General features: G+C 46.2%; 2 protein-coding genes across 3 annotated transcripts; both read right to left on the reverse strand.

Moving 5' to 3' along the window:
- Positions 1-281: 281 nt before the first annotated feature.
- LOC114018565 (olfactory receptor 6N1-like) lies at positions 282-1,300 on the reverse strand. The gene is given in 2 exon segments (XM_037914480.2): positions 282-1,280; positions 1,283-1,300. Coding segments are annotated over 2 exon segments (1,017 nt in total).
- A 10,440-nt stretch (positions 1,301-11,740) lies between these two features.
- Positions 11,741-14,556, reverse strand: LOC102930259 (olfactory receptor 10A7). Of its 2 annotated transcripts, XM_043527872.1 has the most exons (2): positions 14,549-14,556; positions 11,741-12,686 (listed from the first exon to the last, which is right to left on the reverse strand). In XM_043527872.1, exons 1-2 carry the CDS (start codon positions 14,554-14,556, stop codon positions 11,741-11,743), a joined length of 954 nt encoding a protein of 317 aa, XP_043383807.1. The 2 variants fall into 2 exon arrangements, with proteins under 2 accessions (XP_043383807.1, XP_027674256.2); XM_027818455.3 differs by lacking the exon at positions 14,549-14,556 and having other exon boundaries at positions 11,741-12,709.
- Positions 14,557-22,303: the final 7,747 nt, after the last annotated feature.

Genomic DNA, 22,303 nt, shown 5'->3' on the forward strand with positions numbered 1-22,303 from the left:
TGTTAAGACAAGACTATGGAGAAAAATACCATCATTCTGCGTGTGTCAGTGCTGAACACGAGAGCGTGACAGAGCTGTCCGCAATCTCACTTTCCTCTGTGTTCCGTTACATGGAGACAGCACGGGACTGCCAACACTGTCTCAGTGACTCCATACAGATCATCTCCATTTTTTTCACATTAGTGGTGAGATTTTCAATGGGGGATTTCAAATGAACTTCAGTGGAGGCTGATAGCCTGAGGTTTTCAAAGCTGCCTGGGTGATTTAGGCTAAGTTATAATCTAGGATACTCTGCCTGTTTTTGTGAAAGCCACATATTTACTGACTGCTTTGCTCAAGGCTTCCTTGACCTCTCTGTTTCTCAGGCTGTAGATGAGGGGGTTAACCAGGGGAGTCAGGACTGTGTAGCAAAGAGAGAGCACTTTGTTTAGGATGTTTAATGTGTCGCGTTTCGGTAGCACGTAGACAATCATTAAGGTTCCATAGTAAATCGTCACCACGATGAGATGGGAGGAGCAGGTGGAAAAGGCCTTTTGCCTCCCAGTGGTGGAAGGGATTCTCAGGATGGTTGTGAGGATACACACATAGGATGTCAGTGTTAGTAGGAATGGAGGCAGGGTGAATACACAGGCCAGTACAAAATCCAGAAATATGATCAGGTATGTGTCACTGCAGGAAAGTTTTATCAATGGGATGAAATCACAATAGAAATGGTCAATTTCATTCGGGCCACAGAATATTAAATAAGCCATGAATAATACAAAGATTGCAGTAGCCAAACAACCATTTAACCATGACCCAGCAGTCAACTGGAGGCAAAACCTGGTATTCATAAGAGTTGAATAGTGCAGGGGTTTACATATTGCTAAATACCGATCATAAGACATCGCTGCTAGGAGACAGCATTCTGTAGCTGCCAGAGCACAAAAGAAATACAGTTGTGTGATGCAGCCACTGAATGAGATGGTTCTGTCCCCAGTCAGCAGACTGGCCAGCATCCGGGGCAGGATGGTTGAGGTGTAGCAGGTCTCCAAGCAGGACAAGTTCCCCAGGAAGAAGTACATGGGGGTGTGAAGGTGCTGATCAGTCACAACTAGTGCAGTGATGAGCATGTTCCCAGTCACGGTTGCAATGTAGATCACTAGGAACATGAGGAAGAGAAGAATTTTCAGATCAGGGAGATCCCCGAATCCCAGGAAGATGAATTCTGTGACAACTGTTTGATTTTTCCAGTCTCTGTCTGCCATGGGTTGAGTCAAGGAACAAGAAAACAAACTGTGCAATTGAATTGGAAGAACATAGAGTTAAAAGTTAATCAAGTTTCGTGAATTAATTGCATAAATATTCAGAAACGCACCTTCCACTCTTGGTTACAGGCTGAAAGTTTTAGACTAAATGTTGACTTCAGAGCTAAGTGCCAGGAGTTTCAGTCCGAGGACACATCATTGGTATTAATGTAGACCTCCTTCTGCCATATCAGAGCAATGACTAATATAACAGGCCATTTCTCTGGTATCCGAGTACTGATAAGACAGATCAGACCACTTCTTTATCTACTGTCATATCCCATCTAGTAACATACTAGAGCTTAACAATGATCCTTAAATGCTGTATTTCGCTTCTGGCAATGACCAGAGTCAAAATCAATAAATACATCAACCAATACTTTGGACTGAGATTTCCAGTGCAGTCTAGTACCCTTAGGCACAATCTTCTGTTAGAATTAATGGAAATTAGTCTAACCATATATTCTGGTCTATTCAGCATTTCAGTGCCCTGTCGGAGAAGGAATAATTTTCAGCCCCTCACAAGAGATCAGTTTATGCCATAAATTCTGAAGTGGCGTAAATTCTCCCTTAGTTCCTCTGGGCGTGATGGTGATGTTGTCAGAGACTGGCAATGCCTTTTCTGTTGCCTGATGTTGACTGGTGCAGTAATAAAATACAGCTCTTTGGAGGGTGGATCTTAGGAAGGGGCAAAACCAGGTTCATGTTCAACCCTAAGTGGGGAGTGACCCTCTGCACTCCATAATGATTGTGGGATGAAAATACAGGAACAAGAAAGGCACTGGGGGTAGGTGTGGGGGTGGGTGTGGGGGGGGAAAGATGCTGTCTCTGAACTAGGAGTCTAGAAACAATCTGGCACATGTGATCCAGGCTAGTAAGATTCTAGCACCACTTGCCACCCAATTGGGCACACTGAGCCAGATCCCCAGCTGGTGTAAGTCAAGGTAGCTCCATTTGTGTCAGTGGGGCAGATCCCCAACTGAGGACTTGTCACAATACATGGATCGCAAGCTCCATCTCTGTGAAATGCTGCTGTGAACGCTGACTGGCACTGCTGTGGGAAGGTGAACCTAAAACTACATATATTAATCTGAAGAAGAGCTCTGTGTCGTTCAAAAACTTCTCTCATTCACCAACAGAAGCTGGTCCAATAAAAGATATTATCTCACCCACCTTGTCCCTCTAATATTCACAAAGCACATTCATGCCCCTATTTGGTGGTGGTATAGAAATGCAGTCAGGAAGATGGTGCTCACCTGTAACCACAGCACAGCCCAAGCTTGAAGCGATGAGCTCTTATTTCTTAGGGCTCGGCCACTTGGACTCGGGATCCTCAGCTGATGTTCTTGTCTCTCCTCTTCCTGTAGAAACTGGATTTTCTCACTGAAGAGACCTGCAGGTACCTGAAGGAATGAGCACGTACAGTTGATCTATGTCTGGAAAATGAGCTTCCCCTTCGATTTAAAAAGTGTAAATTCTCCCTCCTATTTGTATTCGGTCTTCACACTTTTTAATACGGTCCCACTTCAACCTTTCTCCCACATGGTTCGTTTTGTGTCTCCAAAGCTTTGTGGCTAACAATACCCAATGGGACTTGTACAGTGTGACTTGTACAATTGCATTTTTTTTAATTCTAATGATCCTATATGGAAAATATTTTTATGATGAACAAACATGAGCTTATATTTTTGGAAGATGCCTTTCCAAGATGATGGACGGTTATAATGTACTCCCACCACACCTTTATGAATATTAAATATATGCTGCTATCTAGTGGGTACTTCTGAAAATAGCTGCTCTTATCTCACCCTTACAACATGCTGCCACCTAGTGGCCATTTTACAGTATAACTTGTCCATTATTGTGTTGGCTACTCAAATCTATTGGTCATTAGTCAATATTTCTGCACCCCCCCCCCTCATTTCCTCTACTCTGCTGCAATCTAGTGTTCATTTTCCAGCATGACGGCCTGTTATTCTGCTCTCTTCTAGTGGATTCTTCTTGCTATAGCTGCCTCTTTCCAGTTCTTGACTCTTGTCACATGCTGGCCATTATTTTGTGCAGGCAGTCCTCGACTTTATGACGTTTGAGTTAAGACAAAGGGCACTTATGACATTTATAAATTGAAATATAAAATCCACTTTACAATGCTGGTTTCGACTTTACAACTCTCGGTTCCGAGTTAGGACATTTCGACTTAAGACGTGATTTTCAGGAACCAATTGTGTCTTAAGTCCAAGGACTGCGTGTATAACAGCCCCTTTCTCATTCCTCAACATCTGCTACTATCATTACAAACCTAGAGGCCCATTCCTCACCACTTATATGCCATTATACAGCTTCACCTCCCTTTCCACTTCCCTCTGATGGTCATTTGGCAACAAAACTTCTCCTTTCTTGCCCTTCTGCTTTGACTGCTATCCATTGGCCATTGGTCAGCATGGCTGCACATTTTCATTCCCCTGCCCTCTAGTGACCCTAAAGGGCATAATCACATCTTTCCTCATTTCTTACCTACTGCTAGGTGTGCGCTGTTCCAAATTAGAGCCACAGAGAACCAAATCGTAGAACAGTTTGAATGGAACGTTAGTGGCTACAACAGCACACCCAACAGTGGAAGCTCTCAAAGGTTTCGCAGGGGTTTCCCATCAGTCCAGTGCATTTCTGTTGCTGTGGTGTCTGTTTCCAATGGAAATGCACAGATTGAACCGACCATAACAGAATCTCACTGGTTCTCCAGGCTGAGATTCTCAGAGGCGTCTAAGGGAGTTAAACAATGAGGAGTCAGGTGGCACCTTAAAGACTCAGTGTTTTTTTGTGGATACAGGCTAACACGGCTACTCCCTGATAAGGGAGTTAAGCATTCAACTGCCATTTCACAGGGATGTGGGTGCCTAACTCCATTCGGATCCTTGGAAAATCCTTTCCGCAGTGCTGAAATTCTACCGTGCTCACTGGTGCCCAGCTCCCCTGCCTCTGGCCAAGCCCTGACGTGCTCCCACTGACTAAGCCAGCACTGCCATTTTGGCATGACAGGAGTTCTGTCTATTGGTAGGTGGTAGCCGCTTCCTCTCACCATAGGTTGCCTCATTCCCTGAGCAGGGGACCCTGCATGGAGCAGAGCTGTCTGTGGTACCTGAGGCTGGCTGGACATGGTGCCCTGAGAACTAGCCCTCTCGGGACGGGCACTTGTTGCAGTCAGTTTTCGGGACACTCATTGTAACAGGTCCCCTCCCTTTGAACTGCTCTGTGCAGTTGGTGGAGGCAGAGCAGCTGCTGCCCTGAGGGCCACAGGTCAAGTCCCTCCTCGCTGGCCGTTTGACAGACCCAACCCCAGAAATGTCCTGCGTTCTACGTGTGCCTTAGCAAACCCCCAGCTGGGTCTGGACAGTCCCAGTGGCCCTGGTTTGTGAGTCTATCTCTTTGTCTGCCCAACCCCCCTGCCTCCAAGGGTCCTGTGAGCCCGAAACTGGTGCTTTGCTGGAGCTGGTCACAGCTGGGCTTAGCCTAGATAAGAGCGATGAAGCTGTTCCTGGTGAAGTGTCAAGAGGTCATTGCTGGGACCTGGCTGTTTGCATCCGGCATGTGTTAGTGCAATGGTGGTAGCTGGTTTGCAGGGGGATATGGTGAGGATGGCAATAAGCACAATTTCAGGGGTGGAATATTTCCCAGGCTTAAGTCCCCATCTATGCTGCACCAGGAGTTACTATTTTCATTGTCCAAACATTAATTCTGATCAAAAATGGTTTTTTATTAAAATAAAAATTGATCAAAAATTGTCTCCACTCCACCTCTTAGAAACTCTTTGATGGGAACATGGTTATGGCAACTTCCCTCCCTGGTCCTTTCACTTAGATGGACAACACTGGCCTGAGCTCTTCCTGGATTCTCTACTGTGTCTTTAGGGAAGTAAGAAATGATCTGTCGGGACCAACATGTCATCCATTGTGTTTTATTTGTATTAGACTGTCTAAATTTGATGACTTTATTATCTAACAGAGAAACAATGAACAGGGGTCAAGGGAAATGCCCCAGAGGTCGGTCCTGGGGCCGGTTTTGTTCAACCTCTTTATTAATGATGTGGATAGTGGGATGAATTGCACCCTCAGCAAGTTCACAGATGACACTAAGCTGTGGGGAGAGGTAGGTATGCTGGAGGGTAGGGATAGGGTCCAGTGTAACCAAGACAAATTGGAGGATTGGGCCAAAAGAAATCTGATGAGGTTCAACAAGGACAAGTGCAGAGTCCTGCACTTAGGAAGGAAGAATCCCATGCACTGCTACAGGCTGGGGACCGACTGGTTAAGTGGCAGTTCTGCAGAAAAGGACCTGAGGATTATAGTGGATGAGAAGCTGGATATGAGTCAGCATTGTGCCCTTGTTGCCAAGAAGGTCAAAGGCATATTGGGCTGTATTAGTAGGAGCATTGCCAGCAGATCGAGGGAAGTGATTATTCTCCTCTATTTGGCACTGGTGAGGCCACACCTGGAGTATTGCATCCAGTTTGGTTCCTCCCACTATAGAAGGGATGTGGACAAATTGGAGAGAGTCCAACCAAGGGCAACAAAAATGATTAGGGGGCTGGGGCACATGACTTAGGAGGAGAGGCTGAGGGAACTGGGGTTATTTAGTCTGCAGAAGAGAAGAGTGAGGGAGGATTTGATAGCAGCCTTCAACTACCTGAAGGGGAGGTTCCAAAGAGGATGGAGCTTGGCTGTTCTCAGTGGTGGCAGATGACAGAAAAAGAAGCAGTGGTCTCAAGTTGCGGTGGGGGAGATCTAGGTTGGATACTAGGAAATACTATTTCACGAGGAGAGTGGTGAAGCACTGGAATGGGTTACCTAGGGAGGTGGTGGAATCGCCTTCCTTAGAAGTTTTTAAGGCCTGACTTGACAAAGCCCTGGCTGGGATGATTGACTTGGTGTTGGTCCTGCTTTGAGCAGGGGGTTGGGCTAGATGACCTGACATCTCTTCCACCCCCAATATTCTATGATTCTTTGATATACATAGGGATTTACTCTGATAGTGGATTTTGTGCCTTACCAATGTCAGCTCTGTGGATTTTCAAACGCCTTCTGCCTCCTGGTGGTGGAAGGGATTCTCAGGATGGTGGCAATGATACACACGTAGGATGTCAGGGTTAGTCGTAATGGAGGCAGGGTGAATACACAGGATAGTATGAAATGGAACAATACTAACCAGTGTGTGTCACTTCATGAGAGTTCCATAAACGGGATGGCATCACAATAGAAATGGTCAATTTCATTCGGGCCACAGAATGTTAACTGTGATAGGAATAAGACAAAGTTGGTAGTAGCCAAACAACCATTTAACCAGGACCCAGCAGCCAACTGGAGGCAAGACTTGGTATTCATAAGAGTTGAATAGTGCAGGGTTTACATATTACTAAATACCAATCATAAGACATCACTGCTAGGAGACAGCATTCTGTAGCCACCAGAGAATGAGAGAAATACAGTTGAGTGATAACGCCACTGACTGAGATGGTTTTGTCCCCAGTCAGGGGACTGGCCAGCAACCTGGGCAGGATGGTCAAGGTGTAGCAGATCTCGAAGCAGGACAAGTTCCCCAGGAAGAAGTACATGGGGCTGTGAAGGTGCCAGTCAGTCACAATGAGCACCACGATGAGGGTGTTCCTGGCCAAGGTTGCCATGTAGATCACTAGGAACATGAGGAAGAGAAGAATTTGCAGGTCAGGAAGATCCCCGAATCCCAGAAGGATAAATTCTGTGACAGCCATTTGGTTTCTCCAGTTTCTGTCTGCCATGGGATGAGTCTTGGAATAATAAAAGAAACTGTTCAATTGAATTGGAAGAACATAGAGTTAAAAGTTAATCAAGTCTCCTAAATTAATTGCATAAATATTCAGAAACTCCCCTTCCTCTTCTGGTTAAAGGCTGATTTTAAGGCTAAATGTAGAATTCAGAGCAAGTGCCAGGAGTCTCACTTCGAGAACAGGATATTGGTACCCATGTAGAACTCCCTCTGCCATGATCAGAGCAATAACTACTGTAACCATAGCCCATTCCTCTGGTAGCTGAGTACTGACATGACAGATCAGACCATTTCTTTATCTACTATCATACCCCATCTAGTGACATACTGGGGCTTAACAATGATGCTTAAATGCTGTATTTCACTTCTGGCAATACCCACCTGGGGAAGTGAAGAAACAGATTGACAGAGTGAGAGGGGTACCCAGAAGTCACCAACTACAAGACAGACCCAACAAGGGAAATAACAGAACACCAGTGGCCATCACGTACAGCCCCCAGGTAAAACCTCTCCAGCTCATCATCAACGATCTACAACGTCTCCTGGAAAACGATCCCTCACTCTCACAGAACTTGGGAGACAGGCCAGTCCTCGCTTACAGAAAGCCCTCCAACCTGAAGCAAATACTCACCAGCAACTACACACCACACCACAGCAACACTAACCCAGGAACCAGTCCCTGTAACAAACCCTGTTGCCTACTCTGTCCCCATATCTACTCTAGCAACACCATCTCCAACCACATCAGCCACACCATCAGGGGCTCATTTACCTGAATATCTATTAATGTAATTTATGCCATCATGTGCCAGAAATGCCCCTCTGCCATGTACATTGGCCAAACCAGTCAGTCTCTACGTAAAAGAATAAATGGACACAAATCAGACATCAGGAATGGTAACATACAAAAGCCAGTAGGAGAACACCTCAATCTCGCTAGACATTCAATAACAGATTTAAAAGTAGCCATCCTGCAACAAAAAAACTCCAAAAACAGACTTCAAAGAGAAACTGCAGAGCTACAATTCATTTCCAAATTTAACACCATTAATTTGGGCTTAAACAAGGACTGGGAGTGGCTGGCTCACTACAAAAGCAAATTTCCTCTCTGGGTATTGACACCTCCTCATCAATTATTGGGAGTGGACCACATCCACTCCGATTGAATTGGCCTTGTCATCACTGGTTCTCCACTTGTAAGATAACTCCCTTCTCTTCATGTACCAGTATATTTATGCTTGGATCTGTAATTTTCACTCCATGCATCTGAAGAAGTGGTTTTTTACCCACAAAAGCTTATGCCCAAATAAATCTGTTAGCTTTTAAGGGGCCACCGGACTCCTCATTGTTTTTGTGGATACAGACTAACACGGCTACCCCTCTGACATTTAACAGTATAATTTTCCCATTATTGTGTTGGCTACTGAAATCTATTGGTCACTAGTCAATATTTCTGACATCCCCTCCCATTCCCACTACTCTGCTGCCATCTAGTGGTCATTTCCCAGCATGATAGACTGTTACTCTGCTCTCCTCTAATGGATTATTCTATAGCTGCCTCTTTCCAGTTCTTGACTCTTGTCACTTGCTGGCCATCATTTACAGAACTGCCCACTTCTCACTCCGCAACACTTGCTACTATCCACAGTTCATTGCATGCATAGAGGCCCTTATCTCTTCAGGACCCTTTCCTCACCACTTATACAGTGTTATATAGCTTCACTTCCCTTTCCTCTTCCCTCGGGTAGTCATTTGGCATCATCATTTCTCCTTTCTTGCCCTTCCACTTTGGCTGCTATCCGTTGGCCATTGGTCATCAGGGCTGCAACTTTCCCATTCCTCTGACCTCTAGTCACCCTAGAGAACATTTCTTACCTATTGCTAGCTGTGCGCTGTTCCAAATTATAGCCACTGAGAACCAAATCGTACAACAGCATGTTTGCAACATTAGTGGCTACAACAGCACCTACAACAACAGCAGCGGCTCTCAGAGGTTTAGCAGGGGTACCGCATCAGTCCAGTGCATTTCTGTTTCCAAGGGAAATGCATAGATTGAACCTACCATAACAGAATCCCAGCGGCTTTCCATGCTGAGATTCTCAGAGGTGTCTAAGGGTCTTAAGTGCCCAACTCCCATTTCACAGGGATTTGGGTGTGTAACTCCATTAGGGCCCTTGGAAAATCCTTTGCGCAGTGGTGAAGTCCTTCTGTTCTCACCAGTCCCCTGCCTCTGGCCAAGCCCTGACGTGCTCCCACTGGCTGAACCAGCACTGCCATTGTGACCTCACAGGAGTTCTGCCCGTTGGTAGGTGGTAGCTGCTTCCTCTCGCCATAGCTTGACACATGCCCTGAGGAGAGGGCCCTGCATGCAGCAGAGCTGTCTAAGGCAATTAGGACTGACTGGACACCGTGCCCTGAGAACTAGGCCCCTCGGGACGGGCACTCGTTGCAGTCAGTTTTGGGGACACTCAGTGTAACACGTCCCCTCCCTTTGAACTGCTCTGTACCATTGGCAGCAGCAAAGCAGCTTCTGTCCTGCAGAGCCACAGGCCAAGTCCCTCCTCGGTGCCCGGTTGACAGACCCGCCCCCAGGAACGGCCTCAGTTCTACGGGTGCCCTGGCAAACCCCCAGCTGGGTCTGGGCAGTCCCAGTGCCCCCGGCTTGTGAGTCTACCTCTTTGTTTGCCCAACCTCCCTGCCTCCAAGGGCCCTGTGAGCCTGGTGCACGTGCTTTGTTGAAGCTGGTCCCAGCCGGGCATAGCCCAGATAAGAGCTATGAAGCTGTTCCTGGTGAAGTGTCCAGAGGTCACTGCTGGGGCATGGCTGTTTGCATCCAGCCTGTGGGAGTGCAGTGAAGGTGGGTTTGCAGAGGGGTATGATGGCAATAATCACAATTAATATAAACATAAAAATGATTTTGATCAAAAATGGGTTTTTTATGGAAATAAAAAATTCGTTAAAATTGTCTCCATTCTGCCTCATGCCCAGTTAATCTCCATGATAGAAACATGGTAATGGCCACCTCCCTCCCTGGTCCTTCCACTTAGATGGACAACACTGACCCGAGTTCAGGCTGCATTTTCCATTGTGTCCTTAGGGACTTAAGAACTGCAGCAAAAAATATGATGCCACACATTGTGTTTTATTTCCATTTGACTGTCTGAATTAGATTACAAAACTTTATGATCTAACATTGAGAAACAATGAACAGGGAATAGACATAGGGATTTACTTGGATCGTTAGTGGATTTTGTGCCTTATACAATGTCAGCTCTGTGCATTTTCAAATGCCGTACACACTCCTCACATAGGGTGAATGTTTAACCAAGACCGTGGACAAAAATACCATCATCCTGCATAAAAAGAACAGGAGTACTTGTGGCACCTTAGAGACTAACAAATATATTTGAGCATAAGCTTTCATGGGCTACAGCCCACTTCATCAGATGCATGCAGTGGAAAATACAGTAGGACGATTTCATATACACAGAGAACATAAAACCATGGGTGTTACCAAACACAATATAACACGAGTGATCAGTTAAGATGAGCTATTACAAGCAGGAGAGGGAGAGGGGGGAAAAAAGCTTTTGCAGTGATAATCAAGATGGGCCATTTCCAGCAGTTGACAAGAACGTGTGAGGAACAGTGGGGGGGGGGGGAATAAACATGGGGAAATAGTTTTACTTTCTGTAATGACACATCCACTCCCAGTCTTTATTCAAGCCTAATTTAATGGTGTCCAGTTTCTAAATTAATTCCAATTCAGCAGTCTCTCGTTGGAATCTGTTTTTGAAATTTTGTTGTTCTAATATTGTGACTTTTAGGTCTGTAATCGAGTGGCCAGAGAGACTGAAGTGTTCTCCGACTGGTTTTTGAATGTTATCATTCTTGACATCGGATTTGTGTCCATTTATTCTCTTACGTAGAGACTGTCCGGTTTGGCCAATGTACATGGCAGAGGGGCATTGCTGGCACATGATGGCATATGTCACATTGGTAGATGTGCAGGTGAACGAGCCCTCTGGTAGTGTGGCTGATGTGATTAGCCCCTGTGACTGTGTCCCCTGATTGGAGATGTCCACATATGAATCTGACTGCCTGTGAGATTATCTTCCATTCTAATTATACAGAGTTGTACTTTTATCTTTATTTTGTTCTTCTAATAAAGCTCTTTTTTAAAAGAATCTGATTTTAGGACCCTAAAAACCCAAGGCTGGTCTGTGCTCATCTAGGTTATTCTCAGGCCTCCCCAAGAAGAGGGGTGTAAGGGCTTGGGGGGATATTTTGGGGGAATAGGAACTCCAAGTGGTCCTTTCCCTGAATCTTTGTTAAATCACTTGGTGGTGGCAATGTACCCTCCAAGGGTAAAGAATTTGTGCCTTGGGCAAGTTTTACCCTAAGATGGTAGAAATAAGCTTAGGGGGTCTTTCATGCGGGTCCCCACATCTGTACCCTAGAGTTCAAAGTGGGGCGGGAACTCTGACACATGGAGACAGCACGGAACTGTAAACATGGGTCAGTAACTCCATACAGATCATCTCCATTTTTTTCACAATAGTGGTGAGATTTTTAATGGGGGTTTTCAACTCATTTTCACTGGGGGTGATAGCCTGAGGTTTTCACAGCTGCCTGGGTGATTTCGGCAAAGTTGTTATCTAGGATTCTCTGCATGTTTTCTTGAAAGCCACATATTTACTGACTGCTTTGCTCAAGGCTTCCTTGACCTCTCTGTTTCTCAGGCTGTAGATGAGGGGGTTAACCAGGGGAGTCAGGACTGTGTAGCAAAGAGAGAGCACTTTGTTTAGGTCTCTCAGTGTCTCATGTTTCGGTAGCATGTAGACAATCATTAGGGTTCCATAGAAAATTGTCACCACAATGAGGTGAGAGGAGCAGGTGGTAAATGCCTTCTGCCTCCCTGTGGTGGAAGGGATTCTCAGGATGGTGGCAATGATACACACATAGGACGTCAGGGTTAGTAGAAATGCAGGTAGCGTGAATATACAGGATAGTATGAAATTCAACAATATGATCAGGTGTGAGTCCCCGCAGGAGAGTTTTATCAATGGGATGAGATCACAGTAGAAATGGTCAATTTCATTTGGGCCACAGAATGTTAACTGTGACATGAATAATACAAAGATGTCAGTAACCAAACAACCATTTAACCATGACCCAGCAGTCAACTGGAGGCAAAACCTGGTATTCATAAGAGTTGAATAGTGCAGGGGTTTACATATCGCTAAATACCGATCATAAGACATCACTGCTAAGAGACAGCATTCCGTAGCAGCCAGAGCACAAAAGAAATACAGTTGTGTGATGCAGCCACTGAATGAGATGGTTTTGTCCCCAGTCAGGAGACTGGCCAGCATCCGGGGCAGGATGGTCGAGGTGTAGCAGGTCTCCAGGCAGGACAAGTTCCCCAGGAAGAAGTACATGGGGCTGTGAAGGTGCTGATCAGCCACAACTAGTGCAGTGATGAGCATGTTCCCGAACATAGTTGCCATGTAGATCACTAAGAACATGAGGAAGAGAAGAATTTTCAGTTCAGGGAGATCCCCGAATCCCAGGAGGATAAATTCTGTGACAGCCGTTTGGTTTCTCTGGTTTCTGTCTGCCATGGGTTGAGTCTAGGAATAATAAAGCAAACTGTGCAACTGAATTGGAAGAATATAGAGCTGAAAGCTAATCAAGTGTTAATTAATTCAGTAAATATTCAGAAACTCCCCTCCCTCTCCTGGTTACCAGCTGAAGTTTTAAGGCTAAGTGTTGACTTTAGTCAAAGTGCAAGGAGTCACAGTTCAAGAACAGATCTTTTGTATCCATGTAGACAACCCTATGCCGTATCAGAGCAATGACTAATATAACAGGCCATTTCTCTTTGGTAGCCGAGTAATGATATGCAGATCAAACTCTTTATCTACTGTCGTATCCCATCTAGTGACATACTGAAGCTGAACAATGACGTTTAAATGCAGTATTTCACTTCTGGCAACTGCCAGAATCATGCCATGACTTAGGAGTCAGAAATCAATAAATACATCAACTAAAATGTTGAACTGAGATATCCGCTGCAGTCTATTTTCCTTAGGCATTGATCTTCTGTTAGAATAAATGCAAATTATTCTAACAATGATTCCTGGTATATTCCACATTTCAGTGCCCTGTAGGAGAAGGAATAACTTCTCCACCCTCCTCACAGGACATGGATCTCAGCCTCTATCTCTGTGAAATAGTGCTATGAATGCTGATTGGCACTGCTGTGGGAAAGAGAGGCTAAAACTGCTAATATTCACCTGAAGAAGAGCTCTGTGTAGCTCAAAGGCTTCTCTCCTCCACCAACAAGAGTTAGTGCAATATCAGATATTAACTCACCACCTTGTCCCTCTAATATTCACAAAGCACATTCATGCCCCTGTTTGGTGGTGGTATAGAAATGCAGTCAGGAAGATGGTGCTCACCTGTAACCACAGCACAGCCCAAGCTTGAAGCGATGAGCTCTTATTTCTCAGGGCTTGGCCACCAGGACGTAGGTTCCTCAGCTGAGGTTCTTGTCTCTCCTCTTTCTGCAGAAACTGGATTTTCTCAGTGAAGAGACCTGCAGTTACTTGAAGGGATGAGCAAGTGCATTTGATCTACCTTTGGAAAATGAGCTTCCCCTTGGATTTACAAAGTGTAAATGCTGCCTCATCTTTGTTTTCAGCATTCATGCTTTTTAATATGGTCCCACCTCAACCTTTCTCCCACTTGGTTCACTTTGTGTCTCCGATGCTTTGTAGCTAACAATGTCCAATGGGACTTGTTCAGTGTGACTTGTAGAATTGCAACTTTTTTTAAGTCTAATGATCCTATGTGGAAAATATTTGAGATCATGGACAAACACCAGCTTTTGTTTTTGGAAGATGCCTGTCCAAGGTGATGGCCTGTTATAATGTACTTACACCGGCCCTTTATTAATATTCAAGATATGCTGCCATCTAGTGCGCATTTCTGAAAATAGCTGCTTATATATCACCCTTACCACCTGCTTTTACTTAGGGAAGAAAAAACAAATGCACAAATACAGAATAGGGGATAACTGGCTTGGCAGCAGCACTGCTGAGAAAGATCTGGGAGTTGTGGTGGATCACAACCTCAACATGAGTCAGCAATGTGATGCTGTTTCAAAAAAAGCAAATGCAATTTTAGGTTTCATTAACAGAGGCATAGCATGCAAGTCTCGGGAGGTGACAGTAATACTCTGCTGGGCTCTGGTTAGGCCTCAGCTGGAGACTGTGTCCAATTTTGGTCACCAATGTATAGAAAGGATGTAGAGAAACTGGACGCTGGACAGTCATCAGGCTTCGATGGCTGAGACTCAACAAATCCTGTATCTTGGCAGGGGGTCAGACTAGATGACCCTTGCAGTCCCTTCTAACCCAATGGTTCTATGCTGCCACCTAGTGGCCATTTTACAGTATCACTTTCCCATTATTTTATTGGCTACTGAAATCTATTGGTCACTAGTCAGTAGTTCTGATTCCCCCCCTTCATTTCCTCTACTCTGCTGCCATCTATTGTCGATTTCCCAGCATGACAGCCTGTTACTGTGCTCTCCTCTAGTGGATTCTTCTTGCTATAGCTGTCTCTTTCCCATTTTTGACTCTCATGTCACCTGGTGGACATTAGTTAGTAAAACAGCCCATTTCTCAATCCCTAACATCTACTACTATCCAGCATTCATTACATAGCATAGAGGTCCTTTGCTCTTCAATGCTCTTTCCTCGCTATTTATACACTGTTCTATACCTTCACCTCCCTTTCTACTTCCCTCTCTTGGTCATTTGGCCACACAAGTTCTGCTTTCTTGCCCTTCCACTTTGGCTGCTGTCCATTGGCCATTGGGCTGCACCTTTCCTATACCCGGAGGAAACACAAGGAGGGTAAAAGACAGGAAGACTTCTGATTCATACTAAGAAAGTAGGGCAATCAGCTAGTTATCTTCGGTGCATGTACACGAATGCAAGAAGCCTGGGAAATATGCAGGAAGAATTGGAAGTCCTGGCACAATCAAGGAACTATGACATGATTGGAACAATAGAAACATGGTGGGGCAGTTCACATGACTGCAGCACTGTCATGGATGGGTATAAACTGTTCATGAAGGACAGGCAGGGGAGAAAAGTGGAGGAGTTGCACTGTATGTAAGAGAGCAGTATAATTGCCCAGAACTCCCTTTTGAAACTGGAGAAAAGCCTGTTGAGAGTCTTTGGGTTAAGTTTATAGGTGAGAGCAACAAGAGTGATGTTCTGGTGGGCATGTGCTATAGACCACCAGATCAGAAGGATGAGGTAGATGAGGCTTTCTTCGGACAACTAACTGAAGTTTCCAGATCCTAGGTCCTGGTTCTAATGGGGGACTTCAATCACCCTGACATGTGCTGGGAGAGCAATACACAGACAATCCAGGAAGTTTTTGGAGAGTGTTGGGGACAACTTCCTGGTACAAGTGCTGGAGGAACCAACTAGGGGCCGTGCTTCTCTTGACCTGCTGCTTACAAACAGGGAAGAATTGGTAGGGGAAGTAGAAGTGGGCGGCCACCTAGGCAGCAGTGACCATGAGATGGTTGAGTTCAGGATCCTGACAAAAGGAAGAAAGGAAAGTACTAAAATACGGACCCTGGACTTTAGAAAAGCAGACAGACTCCCTTAGGGAACCGATGGGCTGGATCCCCTCGGAGGCTAATATGAGGGGGAAAGGAGTCCAGGATAGCTGGCTGTATTTTAAAGAAGCCTTATTGAGGGTGCAGGAACAAACCATCCTGAAGTTCAGAAAGAATAGCAAATATTGCAGGCGACCAGCATGGCTTAACAGTGAAATCTTCGGTAAGCTTAAACTCAAAAAGGAAGCTTAAAAGAAGTGGAAATTTGGACCGATGACTAGGGAAGAGTATAAAAATATTGCTAGAGCATGCAGTGGTGTAATCAGGAAGTCCAAGGCACAATTGGAGTAGCAGCTAGCAATGGATGTGAAGGGTAACAAGAAGGGTGATCGGGGGAGGTCCTGGAGAATTGGAAAAAGGCAATATATAAATATAGTGCCCATATTTACAAAAGGGAAGAAAGACAACCCGGGGAACTACAGACTGGTCAGCCTTACTTCAGTCCCCGTCAAAAATCATGGAACAGATCCTAAAGGAATCCATTTTGAAGCACTTGGAAGAGAGGGAGGTGATCAGGAACAGTCAATATGGATTCACTATGGGTAAGTCATGTCTCACCAACCGGATTGCCTTCTATGATGAGATAAATGGCTCTGTGGATATGGGGAAAGCGTGTATGTGATATATATTTTGACTTTAGCAAAACTTTTGAAATGCTCTCCACAGTATTCTTGCCAGCAGGTTAAAGAAGTATGGATTGGATGAATGGACTATCAGGTGGACCGAAAGCTGGCTAGATTGTCAGGCTCAACTGGAAGTGATCAATGGCTTGATGTCTAGTTGGCAGCCGGTATGAAGCGGAGTGCCCCAGGGGTCGGTCCTGGGGCCGGTTTTGTTCAACATCTTTATTAATGATGTGGATGATGGGATGAATTGCACCTTCAGCAAGTTTGCAGATGACACTAAGCTGGAGGCGGAGGTAGATAGGCTGGAGGGTAGGGATAGGGTCTAGAGTGACCTAGACGAATTGGAGGATTGGGTCAAAGGAAATCTGATGAGGTTCAACAAGGACAAGTGCAGAGTCCTACACTAAGGAAAGAAGAATCCCACACCACTACAGGCTGGGGAGCGATTGGCTAAGCAGCAGTTCTGCAGAAAAGGACCTGGGGATTACAGTGGACAAGAAGCTGAATAGGAGTCAGCAGTGTGCCCTCATTGCCAAGAAGGCCAGTGGCATATTGGGCTGTATTAGTAGGAGCATTGCCAGCAGATCGAAGAGAGTCATTATTCCCCTGTATTCGACACTGTTGAGGCCACACCTGGAGTATTGCATCCAGAGTTAGTCCCCCCACTACATAAGGGATGCGGACAAATTGGAGAGAGTCCAGTGGAAGGCAACAAAAATGAGTAGGGGGCTGGGGCACATGACTTATGAGGCGAGGCTCTCCTGGATGTACTCCCAAAGCCTTTGCAAAAGGTTTCTGGGGAGGGCAGCCTTATTGTGTCCTCTATGGTAGGACACTTTACCACTCCAGGCCAGTAACACATACTCAGGAATCATTGTACAACAAAGCATTGCAGTGTATGTTTGCTGGCGTTCAAACAACATCCGTTCTTTATCTCTCTGTGTTATCATCAGGAGAGTGAGATATCATTCATGGTCACCTGGTTGAAATAGGGTGCTTTTCTTCAGGGGACACTCAGAGGTGCCCGTTCCTGCTGGGCTGTTTGCCTGTGCCTGAACAGAGATGTTCCCCGCCTGTTAGCCACGGGGAGGGGGAAGGGTTGAGGGGGTAGCCACGCTGTGGGGGGAGGCAAAATGCGACCTTGTAACGAAAGCACATGTGCTATGTATGTAATGTTAACAGCAAGGTTTACCCTGAAAGAGTGTAGCCACTGTTTTATAAAATGTGTCTTTTTAAATACCGCTGTCCCTTTTTTTTTCTCCACCAGCTGCATGTGTTTCAATGATCACAGGATCTTCTCCTTCCCAGAGGCTAGTGAAGATTAGAAAGAAAAAAAAATGCAGTCGTGATGAAATGTTCTCTGAGCTCATGCTGTTCTCCCACACTGACAGAGCACAGAGGAATGCGTGGAGGCAAATAATGTCAGAGTGCAGGAAAGCACAAAATGACCGGGAGGAGAGGTGGCGGGCTGAAGAGAGTAAGTGGCAGGCTGAAGACAGGGCTGAAGCTCAAATGTGGTGGCAGCATGATGAGAGGAGGCAGGATTCAATGCTGAGGCTGCTGGAGGATCAAACAAGTATGCTCCAGTGTATGGTTGAGCTGCAGCAAAGGCAGCTGGAGCACAGACTGCCACTACAGCCCCTGTGTAACCATCCGCCCTCCTCCCCAAGTTCCATAGCCTCCACACCCAGACGCCCAAGAACGCGATGGGGGGGCCTCCGGCCAACCAGCCACTCCACCACAGAGGATTGCCCAAAAAACAGAAGGCTGGCATTCAATAAATTTTAAAGTTGTAAACTTTTAAAGTGCTGTGTGGCATTTTCCTTCCCTCCTCCACCACCCCTCCTGGGCTACCTTGGTAGTCATCCCCCTATTTGTGTGATGAATGAATTAAGAATGCATGAATGTGAAGCAACAATGACTTTATTGCCTCTGCAAGCGGTGATCGAAGGGAGGAGGGGAGGGTGGTTAGCTTACAGGGAAGTAGAGTGAACCAAGGGGCGGGGGGTTTCATCAAGGAGAAACAAACAGAACTTTCACACCATAGCCTGGCCAGTCATGAAACTGGTTTTCAAAGCTTCTCTGATGCGTACCGCACCCTCCTGTGCTCTTCTAACCACCCTAGTGTCTGGCTGCGTGTAACCAGCAGCCAGGCGATTTGCCTCAACCTCCCACCCCGCCATAAATGTCTCCCCCTTACTCTCACAGATATTGTGGAGCGCACAGCAAGCAGTAATAACAGTGGGAATATTGGTTTCGCTGAGGTCTAAGCGAGTCAGTAAACTGCGCCAGCGCGCCTTTAAACGTCCAAATGCACATTCTACCACCATTCTGCCCTTGCTCGTCCTATAGTTGAACAGCTCCTGACTACTGTCCAGGCTGCCTGTGTACGGCTTCATGAGCCATGGCATTAAGGGGTAGGCTGGGTCCCCAAGGATAACTATAGGCATTTCAACATCCCCAACAGTTATCTTCTGGTCTGGAAAGAAAGTCCCTTCCTGCAGCTTTTGAAACAGACCAGAGTTCCTGAAGATGCGAGCGTCATGTACCTTTCCCGGCCATCCCACCTTGATGTTGGTGAAACGTCCCTTGTGATCCACCAGAGCTTGCAGCACTATTGAAAAGTACCCCTTGCGGTTTATGTACTCGGCGGCTTGGTGCTCCGGTGCCAAGATAGGGATATGGGTTCCGTCTATGGCCCCACCACAGTTGGGGAATCCCATTGCAGCAAAGCCATCCACTATGACCTGCACATTTCCCAGGGTCACTACCCTTGATATCAGCAGATCTTTGATTGCGTGGGTTACTTGCATCACAGCAGCCCCCACAGTACATATGCCCACTCCAAATTGATTCCCAACTAGACCGGTAGCTGTCTGGCGTTGCAAGCTTCCACAGGGCTATCGCCACTCGCTTCTCAACTGTAAGGGCTGCTCTCATCTTGGTATTCATGCGCTTCAGGGCAGGGGAAAGCAAGTCACAAAGTTCCACGAAAGTGCCCTTACACATGCGAAAGTTTCGCAGCCACTGGGAATCGTCCCAGACCTGCAACACTATGCGGTCCCACCAGTCTGTGCTTGTTTCCCGAGCCCAGAATTGGCGTTCCACAGCATGAACCTGCCCCATTAGCACCATGGTGCATGCACTGGCAGGACCCATGCTTTCAGAGAAATCTGTGTCCATGTCCTGATCACTCACGTGACCGCGCTGACGTCGCCTCCTCGCCCGGTATCGCTCTGCCAGGTTCTGGTGCTGCATATACTGCTGGATAATGCGTGTGGTGTTTAATGTGCTCCTAATTGCCAAAGTGAGCTGAGCGGCCTCCATGCTTGCCTTGGTATGGCATCTGCACAGAAAAAAGGCGCGGAACGATTGTCTGCTGTTGCTCTGATGGAGGGAGGGGCGACTGACAACATGGCTTACAGGGTTGGCTTACAGGGAATTAAAATCAACAAAGGGGGTGGCTTTACATCAATGAGTATTTCAGGCAGGACTTCATGGAGGGTTCCAATAAGAAATGGTGCACCTAAGTAATTGATCTTATTGGAACAAGCAGGTTGGTCTGGCCTCTGATTGATACATGGCTAGATTTACCTCGCTCCACCTTCTCTGTGAGTAAAAAGAAAACGAGTACTTGTGGCACCTTAGAGACGAACCAATTTATTTGAGCATAAGCTTTCGAGAGCTACAGCTCACTTCATCGGATGCATACTGAGGAAGTGAGCTGTAGTTCACGAAAGCTTATGCTCAAATAAATTGGTTAGTCTCTAAGGTGCCACAAGTACTCCTTTTCTTTTTGCGAATACAGACTAACTCGGCTGTTACTCTGAAACTTCTCTGTGAGTGACTGCAGTGTGACCTAGAGGAATGAGTCCCCTAGATGCGGGAGGGGGGAAGCAAATGAGTACAAAACAAATCTGGTCTATTTCTTGTTTTGATCCACTCCATCTATCTTTTACATCTTTGGCTGACAGCAGACGGTGCAGAAGGACTGCAAGCCATCCACATCTCATGGCTGCTCAGCAGAAGATGGTGCAGAAGGACTGCATGCCATCCTCATCTCTTGCCTGCCTGGCAGAAGATGGTACAGTAGGACTGTTAGCAATCCATATCGCCTGCCTGCTCACCATAAGATGGTTCAATAGGACTGACTGCAGGACCAAAGAGAATGACCTGGTCAAGTCACTCCAAATTTAGTCCCTGCACCCATGTCTGCCCAGGTACTCCTGGCCGATCTGGCCAGGAGCACCTCGGACATGACGATGACGGCTACCAGTCATACTGTACCGTCTGCTGCCACAAGGCAATGGGTTGATGCTGCTGTGTAGCAATGCAGTACCATGTCTGCCAGCACCCAGGAGACATCCGGTGACGGTTACCTGAGCGGGCTCCATGCTTGCCGTGGTATGGCGTCTGCACAGGTAACTCAGGAAAAAAGGCGCGAAACGATTGTCTGCTGCTGCTTTCATGGAGGGAGGGAGGGAACGGGGGCCTGACGAGATGTACCCAGAACCACCCGCGACAATGTTTTAGCCCCATCAGGCATTGGGATCTCAACCCAGAATTCCAATGGGCGGCGGAGACTGCGGGAACTGTGGGATAGCTACCCACAATGCAACACTCCGGAAGTCGACTTGCCTCGGTACTGTGGAAGCACTCCACTGAGTTAATGCACTTAATGCACTTAGAGCATTTTCTGTGGGGACACACACACTCGAATATATAAAACCGATTTCTAAAAAACCGACTTCTATAAATTTGACCTAATTTCATAGTATAGACATACCCTAAGAAGAGAGAAAGAGATAGCGCTTATACGGAGAAACCTGGATGGCTCCAGGAATAACTAAACACTCAAGTCCAGATTTTTTTTTAATAGGTCTTTAGGCACCGAGTAGGATTTTCAATAGCATCTAGGCACCTAATTCCCATTGATTTAAAAAAGATGCTTTTGAAAATCCCACTCGATACCTAAAGACCTTTAAAAATCGGCCCTAAGTCATTTCCATATGAAAGCAGTTCCATGGCCTTGATGTGAAATGAGCAAAGGAGATTCAGTTCTGATGGAAGCTCAGGGAGGTACTCTCATAGAAATAAAATTGATGGGCAATTAGCCATACTGGCTGGCCTTTACTGGTCCTTTTTGTAGAGTGTCAACAACACACGGTGCAGGACAGAATGCCCTGGAATAGAGTAAATTCCTCTCTCAGTGCTGGAAGTGATATATCCATAAAGAGGTCTCAGAGTCACTGGCAGGATCATCTGGTGGAGCTACCACAGCCCATGTTATGTCTGATGTGTGGATACTGAGAGAATGTTCATCCTCCAGGGCCATCAAGCCAGCACCTTTCATCAAAACTGAAACTTTCCAAGGGAAAATACCAGTCTGTACCACCTCAGATCACTGGTACACCCCATCTGGGTTACCATCTCCATCTGGGGCCAATATCGCATGTTTCAGAGGTGGTGAAAAAATCCCCCCAGAATCCATCTGACCAGTTGTGCATTGGGGAAAGAATACTTGCTGGCCCCCTGCAGACAACCAACTGGAGTCCTGAAGCATGAGCTTTGATTATATGTGTGTAGGCTTTTGGTGATTTGAAAACTAAATAAAGTCTTTTTTAAAATTGTCTGCTGGTCAATTTCATTGGCCCTGGAGGGAGGAAATGCAGGTGTCTGAAACCCAACTGGACCTGCAGGGTGATAAGAACACCACCCCATGTATCAACTGCATAGGTCCTGGTCTAAGAGTGGAGGAAGAGTGAAATTCCACCCTGTGGCAGATGAGGGTAAGAGACCCTCCCCCCCCCCCGCCCCGCCCAAAAAAGCAGCCCTGAGGAACAATTTCAGTTCAAGAAAGATGAGAAATAGCCTAACCCCCCTTGACTTCA

The sequence above is a fragment of the Chelonia mydas genome, chromosome 14 (genome assembly GCF_015237465.2).
Source record: "Chelonia mydas isolate rCheMyd1 chromosome 14, rCheMyd1.pri.v2, whole genome shotgun sequence".
NCBI classification, from domain to species: Eukaryota; Metazoa; Chordata; order Testudines; family Cheloniidae; genus Chelonia; species Chelonia mydas.

Excerpts from the sequence above, each read along its gene's own strand:
- LOC102930259 (XM_027818455.3), bottom strand. The coding sequence starts at position 12,706 with ATGGCAGACAGAAACCAGAGAAACCAAACGGCTGTCACAGAATTTATC.